Source organism: Budorcas taxicolor, chromosome 16 (genome assembly GCF_023091745.1).
Source record: "Budorcas taxicolor isolate Tak-1 chromosome 16, Takin1.1, whole genome shotgun sequence".
NCBI lineage: Eukaryota > Metazoa > Chordata > Mammalia > Artiodactyla > Bovidae > Budorcas > Budorcas taxicolor.
The window spans coordinates 55,479,702-55,492,745 of NC_068925.1; the positions used below are offsets into that span (position 1 = coordinate 55,479,702).

At 42.9% G+C, this 13,044-nt stretch overlaps 1 protein-coding gene across 1 annotated transcript; it reads left to right on the forward strand.

The window, feature by feature from the left end:
• The first annotated feature begins 875 nt into the window (after positions 1 to 875).
• LOC128061286 (PRAME family member 27-like) lies at positions 876 to 4,398 on the forward strand. Its single transcript, XM_052653575.1, has 3 exons — positions 876 to 1,162; positions 1,602 to 2,174; positions 3,825 to 4,398. Exons 1-3 carry the CDS (start codon positions 876 to 878, stop codon positions 4,396 to 4,398), a joined length of 1,434 nt encoding a protein of 477 aa, XP_052509535.1.
• The last annotated feature ends 8,646 nt before the right edge of the window (positions 4,399 to 13,044 follow it).

Sequence of the window (13,044 nt, forward strand, 5' to 3'; positions counted from 1 at the left end):
TGACATTTAAAATACATAGTTTGTGCAATGGCATTCATTTTAGGGATCTGTCATCTTTTCCAGCTCAAGTAACTGTGGGAATTGAGGATGGAGGTTGAGTTGTGTCACATGATGCTTCTATTCAGTAGTTTTAGGGCCCTAAGAGGAGAAGACAATGGCACCCCACTCCAATACTCTTGCCTGGACAATCCCATGGACTGAGGAGCCTGGTAGGCTACAGTCCATGGGGTAGGAGTCGGCATGACTGAGCGACTTCACTTTCACTTTTCACTTTCATGCATTGGAGAAGGAAATGGCAACCCACTCCAGTATTCTTGCCTGGAGAATCCCAGGGATGGGGGAGCCTGGTGGGCTGCCATCTATGTGGTCGCACAGAGTCGGACACGACTGAAGCGACTTAGTAGCAGCAGCAGCAGGACCCTAAGAAAGTGGTAAAGTTTTCACCAAAATAATTAGGTCAGCCTTCAGGCTTGGGGTATCCACTTACCAGTTCATCATAATAAAGCAAAGCAGTGAATGGAAATGGATGGGCAAATAGTTGGTCTTCTTCCTCCTTAGTACTTTTATGAGATTCTTGCTCTGGTCCCTGTAGAGGCAGCATTATGGATTTTCACCCATGAAAACTAGAGTAAAATTCTGGTAAACTGGGAGTCTTATGGGCTTCCTTGGTGGCTCAGATGGTAAAGAATCTGCCTGTAATACTGGAGACCAGGGTTTGATCCCTGAGTTTTCTAGCCCCATGGAAGCAGTCAATATGGCTATGAGTTGGTTCCTCTGAAGAGTGGGAATACCAATGAAAGGGTGCTCATGCTTGCCTGAGAAATATGCCTTCTTCCCTGCAAGTTTCCATGGGATTCCTATTGAGCAGAGTCAGAATGAGTACCTGGAATCCACCCAGACTCCTGGACCAAGCAGTGATGAGCCTGCTGAGGGATGAGGCCTTGGCCATTTCTGCTCTGGAGTATCTGCCCATCGAGCTCTTCCCCCAGCTCTTCATGGAATCCTTCTATTGGAGTTGCAGAGAGACACTGAAGGCCATGGTGCAAGCTTGGCCCTTTGTCCGCCTGCCTCTGGGGGGACTGATGGAGATGCCTCACCTGGGAACCTTACAAGCAGTGCTGGATGGACTTGATGTCCTGCTTTCCCAGAAGGATCAACCCAGGTGAGTCTAATTGAAGTAGACTGGTAGAGTCAGGGGAGTCTTTGAAGAGACAGCTGAGGTCAGAGTGAATGGCCAAGGGATAGACCAGAGGTTTCTGATGGTGTCAGTGAGGAAGTACAGGGACTTGGCCATTGCTGAAAACACTCTGGGAAATGTTTTCAGAAAATGTAGGAGTGCCTGAGATGCAAGGGAACCTGAAAGTTCACTCTCTGCCTCCTTCTAGTGATGCTTAAGGAAGGTGTAGAAGTGGATAAAAGGAAAAATGGAAGGGGAAGAGGAGATGCAGGAAACTGAGGCAGAGAGGGAAGAAGAGGGAAATGTCAAAAATGTGAAGTAAAAGCTCAGGTGGGATGTCTGAGTATTGCCTAAATTCTGAGGCTGTGGTTTTATTTTAGTGGATCTTAAAACCATCTCTACCAATCTACTCTTTCCCCCACAGGAGGTGCAAACTGCAAGTGCTGGATTTAAGAAATACGGGCCAGGACTTCTGGAGAATGTGGTCTGGATCCAGTGTCCAGGTGTCCTCAAGCTCATTAGAAGAACCAGTGGCTAAGAAGAGGCCAAGAACACATCGGACTTTGGCTCCCTTGGAGGTGTTCATAGAACTTCACATCAATGGAAGGATCATGGATGGATTCCTCGCCTACCTCATGAGGTGGGTAGAGGAGAGGAAAGCTTCCATACACCTGTGCTGTAAGAAACTAAAGATAGAGTCAATGCCCAGAGACAATATTATGAAGATCCTGAGTATGGTGCAGCTGGATTGTGTTGAGGAGGTGCGAGTAAATTGTACCTGGCGGCTGTCCAGCCTGGCTGTGTTTGCTCCTCTCCTGGGCCAGATGAGCAATGTGCAGAGACTCCTTCTCTCTCACACGGACGTGTTTGCACTTGAAGATCAGGAGGAGCAGCATGTTGTCCAAATTACTTCTCAGTTCCTCAGGCTGCACTGCCTCCAGGATCTCTTTCTGGTATCTCCCTTCTTCCTGGAAGGATGCCTGGACCAGATGCTCAGGTGAGTGTGCACCATTGGCGAGGTAACAGTGAACCCAACTCACCACCCTCCACCCCTCCAGGCACAGAACTTGGTTTCACTGGTATCTGAGTTGGGGAAGCTTGCGCTCTTAGAGCCCAGGGGCCCGGGCAGGGACAACAGAGGATAGGGTATCAAAGGAGAATTTCTCTAGAATTTCCGTGCTGTTTTTCAGTCGTTCAGTCATGTACAACTATTTGTGACCCCATGGACTGCAGCACACCATGCTTCCCAGTCCTTCACTATCTCCTGGAGTTTGCTCAAACTCATGTCCATTAGGTCGATGATGCCATCCTACCATTTCATCCTCTGTCACCCCCTTCTCCTCAAAATTGTCATAGCCCTCCAAAGTACAGGTGGGCTATAAGATATAGGCTTGCTTTATCTACATCAGAAGAAAGGTCAGGGTAGGGGGACATGCAGAGTAGGTAGGGGGACAGGCACAGTAGCTGGCAAAGTTTAGAAGCAAGGAGCAAAAGCTCCTACTTGATATTTTGTGCCTAGCCCCTGGGGAAAGAGTTCAGGCACTCTAGGAGGGGAATGACAAACCCCTGCCACAGAAGCCTCAGGTGAACTGACTGGGAGAAGATGCTAAAGGGTCAAGAACTCAGGCCATGTACAGAGTATTCAAAAAAAAACTTATTGGTAAAAAAAAAAAAAACCCTCTAGAATGTCAAGCGTACTATCTCCTTTGCTGCTCTATTCTGAACTGTGGTATCACATAACCACCCAAATCAAAGTAGGTGTTCAAGCTGGATAGAGGCTCTGGAAAGGGACACCTTGTAGGCAGCTATAGACTAATGTTTAGGATCTAGTGGTTGGGTATATGATTTCTTCCTTAAGAAAGGATATCTTAATTTAGATGACTTGAAAATAGGTAAGAAAAGGGGAAATTAAACAGGGAAAACTCCATGCCTGAGCATTTCTAAACCAAAGCTCTGTGCTTAACACTTTTATGATCACAATAAGCCTGTCTCAAATTCCCTGTCTGTAAAAGGCTTTTTGCTCCAGATAAGATAATTGATATATGGGAAATGCATGATTCTGGAGGTGATAGTAGTAGAATAGGAGCCAAAGGGATCATAAAAGCTGGTAGATGATTTGCAGATAATGCAGGGATGTAAGTGAGACCCTGCAAACTGCCATCTTCATGGGTTGTTGTGGGGCCTTGCCCAGACTGGTCCTCTATGCATGTCATCCAGAAGCCTCACCTGGCTTCTGGGTATGCCTGGGGCCCAAGCATTGGTGGAAGGAAGTCTGAGTAGGAAGCATTTTAAGTATGTCTCTTCCTATTAACATTCAGTGATGCCCATTGTTGATTGAGACAAGATGTCAGGCTCTGCTGTGAGCTTGTTCTAGTCCCTTCTATGATCTTCATTCATACTCATAAGGAAGTGGAATGTGTTTTACTCTACTACATAGCTGAGAAAGAGAGTTTTCCAGGTTCTGTAAACTTGATCCAGACATACTGTGAAGATTAAAGACTCAGGCTTAAATGAGACTGGGAATTCTGGGTAATGATCATTATCAGATGGGCAGACCAAACTTGGTCTTCAGCAAATCTCTTGTCTCTCACCTTGAGGTCACCTTCCACTCCAGTTTTTAAGACATTGTAATTCTACTTCTCCCCAGGTGCCTGACAAACCCCTTGGACACCCTTGGAATAACTCACTGCCTCCTTACGAATTCAGACTTGACCCATCTTTCCCAGTGTCCGAATATCAGTCAGCTAAAGGGCCTGAATCTGAGTGGTGTCACTCTGACCTACTCTAGTCCTGAGCTCCTTCCAGGTCTGCTGGAGAAAGTTGCAGCCACCCTCCAGGAACTGTACTTAGATCAGTGTGGGATCATGGATTCGCAACTCGAGGCCATCCTTCCTGCCCTGAGCCACTGCTTCCAGCTTAATTTCTTCAGCATACGTGGAAACTTCCTCTCCATGGCCGTCATGGATAAGATGCTTAGACACACCTCGGCGCTGCCCAGTTTATGTCAAGAACTGTACCCTGTCCCTCAGGAGAGTTTCAGCTCTCTGGGAATCCTCCAGCTGGGGAGACTTGCTCAGTGTCGAGCTGAACTGCTCGAGATTCTGAAGGACTTGGGACATCCCAGGACCATCTGGATTAGTTCCAGCCCCTGTCCTCACTGTGGAGAGGACACATTCAATCATCCTGAGCCCATCACATATGGCAGTAACACCTCTGCCTAGTTGGATGCATCGATCAAAAGCTTTCTTCTGAGCATTTGGAAACTGAAATCTATGATACTGGTACTTTGTGAAGGGAAAAGAGACCTATGGTTTCAGACATTTGCTCAGCGTGAATGTGAAAAGGAAAAGTGATCTTGCAGGGGTGCAGGACTGCAGACGGAATAGCTGATGCTGAGCAGTAATGGAACTTTGTGTACATGTGTCCTATGGAGTAAGAATTACAAACCTGAATTTCTGAAGGTGGATTCAAGCTTGTAACCCACATGTTGGAGCTATCCCTAGGTAAATGCTGTAAAGAAATAATTAGAAATAAAGAGATGCTCAGTGTAAACCAACTGCTGCCCTCCATGTATCATCTTTTTCTTCCCCTCACTTTACGTTGCAGGAATCTCCAGATGCAGATTTTTAAAAAATCAGAGTTTCTGAGTTTCTACCATTTTCACCCATTCTTTATTCTGTCTGAGGCATATCTCCAGAGTTTGCTCAGATTCATGTCCACTGAGTCAGTGATGCTATTTAGCCATCTCATCCTCTTCCACCACCTTCTCCTTTTCCCTTCAGTCTTTCCCAGCATCAGAGTCTTTTTCCAATAAGTCAGCTCTTCAAAACAGGTGGACAAAGTATTGGAGCTTCAGCATCAGTCCTTCCAATGAATGTTCAGGGTTGATTTCCTTTAGGATTGACTTGTTTGATCTCCTTGAAATTCAAGGGACTCTCAAGATTCTTTTTCAGCACCACAGTTTGAAAGCATCAGTTCTTTGGTGCTCAACCTTCTTTACGGTCCAACTCTCACATCAGTACATGACTACTGGAAAAACCATAGCTTTGACTATACAGACCCTTGTTGGCAAAGTGATGTCTCTGCTTTTTAATATGCTGTCTTAGTTTGTCATAGCTTTCCTTCCAAGGAGCAAGTGTCTTTTAATTTCACGGCTGTAGTCACTGTCCACAGTGATTTTGGAGCCCAAGAAAATAAAGTTTGTCAGTGTTTCCACTTTTCCCCCATCTATTTGCATGAAGTGATGGAACCTGATGCTATGTTCTTGGTTTTTTGAATGTTGAGACTTAAGGGAGATCTCTTACCTCCTTACATATTCCTATGTCTGTTCAATGGCTAATACATACAAGGGTGAACATACTCGTATCCAATAAGCCATTAGAATGAAGATGTCTTTGCGGGGCCCTGATTGCTGACTCACACCATGACCTTAGACATGAGTAGTCCCCATGTTTCTCCTTGTGGATCTATAAGTTTCACTTCTTGGCACTGCTGTGTGTTGGGAAATGGCTTTTCTGCACAAGGCATTGCTCACAGTTCTGGAAGTGGTCATCTGCACTGCAGATAAGCTGAGCCTCTGCATCTCACTAGCCAGTTACCCCAGTGGGTAATAGTCCTTGAATTATTCTAGTGAAGTTATACAAATTTCTCTGAACAAAAAACTAAAACTATATGGGCATGTAACATGTTTTTTTTTTTTAATTTCTCATTAAAAATTACATCCTTTGGGGGCTAGGTTATATTAATGAAAGAATGACTTTCATAACACCTTCTGTGTCTCCCCATTAAGGAAGATGAGCATAGCATATTTTGACACCAGATATCAGGATTTATACAAAATATCTTTCCGTTTCCTTGCCTGTGGTAAGACATTTTAGTTGTTAGGGTTCTCCTGAGTAACCACTATTGTACAGCTGATTGTTGAACAATGTGTCAGTGAAGGGTGCTACTCCTACTCAGCTGAAAATCTCCATATAATTTATAGTCTACCCTCCATATCCTCATTTCCACATCCTTATTTTCCCCAACTAGATCCTGTAAAATGACATTTACTCTTGAAAAACGTTTGTGTGTAAGTCAACTGAGCATTTCAAATCAGTGTTTTCCAGGGTCACCTGTTATACATATAGGAAGACTTCCATTATGGTAATGGGCTTGCCTGGTTACACAATCTGCTATCTGTAACCTAGACAACCTGCAAAGCCAGCGATACAACTCAGACTGAGGATTAAAGCTCAAAACTAGGTAAGCTGATGGTGTTAGTCCAAGTCTGAGGCCAAAAACCTAAGAAGCAGGGAACCACCATTTAAATTTCATAGCAAGGAGGCTTGAGAGCCAGAAGCTTCAATGTTTGTGGCTAAGAAGAAAGAGAGGAGAAAATTTGCCCTCCTTGCTTCATTTAGAACCCAAGGACTGCAAGATGCCCACTCACAATGGTGAGGGCCGATCTCTTCACTCAGTCCTTTCCAATGCTTATTTCTTCCAGAAACACCTTCAAACATAACTCATGTTTTACCAGCACTTTTTTTACATAGGAACATTTACACAAGAAAATTAACCATCATAATGACCTTAAAGAGAAGGCATTCACAGAAAAACTGCTGAGGTTTCATGGACTGGTGTTGCTGATTTGAGGTGGGAGGGGATATAGTAATGGGGGACCTTAGGCAAGAGCTCAGTTTTTCTGGTGCGTGTGTGTGTGTGTGTGTGTGTGTGTAAAGGAAGACAATGATATAAACCTAGATTCTGGGATTTTCTAGGATTCAATGAGATGAAGCACTTGAGAGCTTGGCATCCAACCTGGCATATAGTAAGACACTATTAAAGGGGTTTTTCCCTACTTTTTCCCTCCTTGCCACATGTAAGTTACTTCCATGTCTTTTTATGTTTCACGTTACATTGTCTGAATAAATCAGACATTATTTATTCATTCACCTACTGAAAAACATCTTAATTGCGTCGTTGGTTTGCCACTACAAGATTCTGTGTGCACGTTTGATATGGACATGTCTTCAACTCATTAAATATCAAGGAGAAAAATAGCTGGATTATATGAAAAGAGTATGTATTCAATTATTTTTCTCCCTCGACAATCTTATCTGTTAGACATTATCCCATAAAGGGCAGGGACTGTGTCTCTATCACTCTGTGGTCCCACAAATGAACAGCAAGCCTGATGAGCAGTAAAAGCTTATAACTTCCTGAAAATCTTTAAAGTCAGTTTATAGTGAAATGTTATTTTGGACTGAAATGCAAATCTGGGGAATGTCAACTTTAGCCGGCTATCAATAACACAAATAAGTTGGATATGGAAGAAACAACACCTGTGGTCAATACATTGCACAATGTAAACTGTATATGAACCTGTAACAAGACAGGACCCTATGGGGCATTCCTGGAGCTGATCCCCCACCAAGTTCTCCTTCTGCCTCTTGCTTGTAGAGAACCTTTAGGCTTCTAGGTCTTCCTCAAGTTCCAAAGGATAAATATAAACAGAAAATATGAGAAAATAGGGAAACAGGGGGAAACAATCAAGCAACAGACAATAATAATAGTTTAGCCGTTAATCAAATTCAAGGACCTTGAAAACCTCTTCAAGGGCTACAGATAATATTCTGAGCCATATTCTCGAGCGGTTTGTAGACACTGAAACTCTCACCAGGTGGAAGAAGTTGACAGCATGCTGACCAGAAGCAAGCAGACCATAGACCAATTGGAAGAAGAAGGTTGATGAAGTTGGCTTCCAATTACATCACCAACTAACCAGAAGATTGCCCAGGAGCTGCTCCCCAAGCACTCTCCCTCACTCTGTCTTCCAAAGTCTTTTCCTGAAAGTCATCTGGAAATTTTGCCCTTTTGAGTAACTGGTTGTCCCTCTTCTTTGTTTAGTGCTTGTAATAAATTCTGCACTTTGCTCTGCCATCCCCATGTTAGTATATTAGCGTCACTGCATTGTGGTGAGCAAGCAGGTTTGATTCAGTAATTAAGGACTTTTTTTGTTTTCCATGCTTTTGTTGGTTGTGCCCAAGGAAGACAGGGCGATATTCTCATTGTAAAAATCCCAATGATACAGACAGAACAAGCCTTTCCACTATACTTCCTCCTCATCCAAGGCCCTTCTCCAGTTTGCACCTCCTGTGGGGAAAGAGCAGATGGGGTGTAATGGTTTAAGATTCACATAGAATGAAATCACAGTCTCAGAATTTTAGGCAACACTCAGACTTCCCTTGTGTGCTTTTATTTCACATTCCTAACATCACCTGCTGCTTTGCCCTCTTCTCTCTCTGCCTCACCTTCCTCGATCTCCTTTCCCCCTTCCATTTTATCTGGCTTTCTACTTCTCGTGCCCTTAAGCATTGCTGGGAGGAGGCTGGGACATGTACTTGCAGGTTCCCTTGCATCTTAGACACTCCTGCACTGTTGGAAAGCATTTCTCAAAGTGAACTGAGCAATAGCCAAAGCCTCTGAGCTTCTTCATTGGCATCTTCAGAAACCTCTGGTCCATCCCTTGGCCATCCACTTTTATGACACCAGCTGTCTCTTCAGGATGTCTAGGACCTTACCAGGATACTTGGATCAGACTCACCGGGGGCGATCCTTCTGGGAAAGCAAGAAGCCAAGCCCATCCAACACTAGGAAACACAGATGTTTCCTAGTGAAACATCTGCATCACACCCCTCCTCCCGCAAAGGCAGGCAGACATAGGGTCAGGCTTGCACCATGACCTTCAAGGTCTCACTGTGTCTCCAAAGGAGGTTGAAATAAACAGTGGTGAGAAGAGCTCTGTGGGCAGATACTCCAAAGTGGAGATGGCTAAGGCCTCGTCCCTCAGCAGGCTCATTGCTGCCAGGTCCAGGAGTCTGAGAGCATTCCAGACACTCATGCTGACTCTGCTCTAAAAAGAATCCCATGAATATTTTGCAGGGAATAAGTCATCCTTCTCAGGCTGAGTATGACCTTCATGTGTATGACCTTCTCCTCAACCTTTAGAAGAAGCAAATCAGGGCCATAGTTATTGCTCTGGCAGTGGTGGAAGAGCCTTTGTTTACACAAATTATACTCTGGGCTCTGTTGGCACAATGACATATGTCCACCCATTCTGGCACCATAAGTAATGTCTTGCAAGTACCATGGAGATGGAAACATCAACCACTACCCTATTCATTTTTTTCCACATCTTTGCTTAATCATGCCTTACTTGGAAGTGGGTACTATGAGTGTAAAACAATCTATTTTGGGGGAAAACTCTCAGACTATACTTAGACCCCTAATCTGTGGGAATAGGCAGGTCATGTGAACCAACAGGGCCTCCATCCTCAGTTCCCACAATCAACCTGGCTGGGAAAGATTAAGGAGATACCACCAAAATGAATGCTATCTGTTCTCAAACTAATTTTTTTAATGTCAAGAAATAAAATTCCAAATAGATATTTTTCATTAAAAAGTAACTCTGGAGTATCACTCAGCCATTAAAAAGAATACATTTGAATCAGTTCTAATGAGGTGGATGAAACTGGAGCCGATTATACAGAGTGAAGTAAGCCAGAAAGAAACACACCAATACAGTATACTAATGCATATATATGGAATTTATAAAGATGGTAATGATAACCCTGTATGCGAGATAGCAAAAGAGACACAGATGTATAGAACAGTCTTTTGGACTCTGTGGGAGAGGGCGAGGGTGGGATGATTTGGGAGAATGGCATTGAAACATGTATAATATCATATATGAAACAAATAGCCAGTCCAGGTTTGATGCATGATACTGGATGCTTGGGGCTGGTGCACTGAGATGACCCAGAGGGATGGTACAGGGAGGGAGGAGGGAGGGGGTTCAGGATGGGGAACACGTGTATACCTGGGGCGGATTCATGTTGATGTATGGCAAAACCAATACAATATTGTAAAGTAATTAACCTCTAATTAAAATAAATAAATTTATATTTTTTAAAAAAGTAACTCTGGTAGGTTAAGGTATTTAAAAATGATATACATCAAATTACAGATCAAGGTGTTTGCTGTTAAAGGCAAAGCTACACTTAGAGGCAAAATCAAAACCTTAAATCTATTCACTGAAAAGCTAGAAAAAGGTAAATCTCCCTGCCATGTCTAACTGCGTGCCATCATTCAAGACCAGGTTACCACAGGGGAAAGCTCGGTGTCCTTAACTGAGACTGTTATCTTACCAGCTCTGCTGTGGCTGGCAGGATATGCAGACCTCTGTTCTGTTGGAGAACCCAGGCAGTGACTACGGAGCAAGAAAATTCTGCAACTCTTCCTTGATAACTAAGACCTTTCTAGACCTTTCTAATCACATTTTCCATCTTTTCAACTACTACCTGCCAATCAGAAAGTCATACCTAATTGTATTCTAGACTGTCCATCAGGTTAATCATGATTGTATCTTTGTCTTTACTCAGATGAATTGACAGAATCACATATTCATTCAAAAAAGAGAAAGAATGGGTGGAGGGCATGACAGTCAAGGAATCATTCCTGGATTTGCTCTACAAACATTGATCGAGTTTTTCTAATAGGAACACTCCATAGCCCTAGGTGTGAGACAGGAAGGGCTTAGTATCTTCCTTAAAGAGACTAATAATAAAAATAAATAAATAAAACTAAAAGCATTATTATTGGGGATTTTTGACAGATCAAAATAATTAAAATGTCTCAGAATTAGAACAACTTCCTAAAGACAATGGTTTCTTTCTCCTTAAAATCTGAATATAAACAAGTCCTTGTATCAAGTTGCCACCTGTTATGCGGGCAACATAGTAGATCATGAACCAATCAAGAAGCAAGAGAAAAGCAATTGGGGATATGGTTGGCTTAAAGTCATGGCTGCTCTGAAGGAAAAAGATCATGGCTTCTCTCAGCTCATAATCACTGTGACAAGTGAGGATGGCAGGGGAGGAGAATGCAGCTGAAAATATCTAAAAGTACCCAGTGAATGACCTAAACAGTGTGAAATCTTTTTTCCCTATTAGGTAGGATCAAGATTAAAATTTTTCCTCTGAATGGAGACTAGAAATTTAAAGGGAATAACTAAGAGGAGACAGTGTTAATCTTTAAGCTCTTTACTTTCCAGAAGGATGGGATCAGCTCAGCAAATTGGCTTAAAAACACTAAATCTGAGAGTGTGAGTGGAGAGTGAGGCACCCAGCCCTGGGAACTCAGACATTTCCAAGTCTGAGGGCCACTGAGGGTGGACACTGTGGTCTCTTTAGAAACTTGGAGCCAGGAGAGAAACTAACATGGGTTAGTTGCAAATAACCCTGTCCTCAACATGGCAGCTGTTCAACCCCTTCATGGATCACTTCTTGTCATGGCAAAGGGGCTTGCATAACTCATGAAGCTATGAGTCATACTGTACGGGGCCACCCAAGATGGACAGGTCACAGTGAAGAGTTCTGACAAAATGTGATCCACTTGAGGAGGGAATGGCAAACCACCCCAGGATACTTGCCATGAGAACCTCATGAACTGTATAAAAAGACGAAAAGATATGACATCGAAAGATGAGTCTCTCAGGTCAGAAGGTGTCAAATTTGCTACTGGGGAAGAGAGCAGGACAACTATTAATACCCTCAGAAAGAATGAACGGTCTGAGCCAAAGCAGAAATGACCTTCAGTTGTGGATATGTCTGGTGATGAAAATAAAATTCGATGCTGCAAAGAACAGTATTGCATAGGAACCTAGAATTCTAGTTAGGCTCATGAATCAAGGTAAATTGGATGTGGTCAAGCAGGAGATGATAAGAATAAATATAGGCATCTTAGGAATCAGACAACTAAAATGGATGGGAATGAGCGAATTTAATCCACTCATTTAATACTGTGGGCAAAAATCCCATAGAAGAAATGCAGTAGCCCTCATAACCAACAGAAGAGTCCCAAATGCAATATTTGGGTGAACCTCAAAAATAACAGAATGATCTCAGTTCATTTCCAAGGCAAGCCACTCAATATCACAGTAATTCACATCTATGCCTCTACCATTGATGCCAAAGAAGCTGAAGTTGATCAGTTCTGTGAAGATCTAGAAGACCCAGAACTAACACCAAAAAAAAAAAAAAAAAAAGAGAGAGAGAGAGAGAGATTCTATTCTTCATTGGGGATTGGAATGTAAAAGTAGGAAGTCAAGAGATACCTGTAGTAATGGGAAAGTTCCATGGAGAACAAAATGAAGCAGGGCAAAGATTAACTGAATTCTGCTAAGAGAATGCACTGGTCGTAGCAAACACCCTTTTTCAACAACACAAGATGACTTTACACATGGACATCACCAAATGGTCAATACCAAAATCAAATTGATTACATTTTATATAGCCAAAGATAGAGAAGCTATATACAGTCAGCAAAGACAAAACCTGGAGCTGACTGCGGCTCCGATCTTCAACTTCTCGTAGCAAAATTCTTGGTTAAACTAAAGAGAGCAGGGAAAACCATTAGGTCAGCCAGGTATGACTTAAATCAAATCCCCTATGAATATGCAATGGAGGTGATGAACAGATTCAAGGGATTAGATCTAGTAAACAGTGTACCTAAAGATCTATGGACAGAGGTCTGTAATATTCTACAGGAGGCAGCGACCAAACCATACCACAGAAACAGAAAAGCAACAAGGCAAAGTGGTTATCTGAGGAGCCTTTACAAATAGCTGAAGAAAGAAGAGAAGTGAAAGGCTAGGGAGAAAGGGAAAGATAAATCCAACTGAATGCAGAATTCCAAAGAATAGCAAAGAGAGATAAGAAGGTCTTCTTCAATGAACAGTGCATAAAAAGAGAGGGAAACAACAGAAGGGGAAAGACTAGATATCTCTTTGGGAAAATCAGAAATATCAAGGGAACATTTCACCTAAA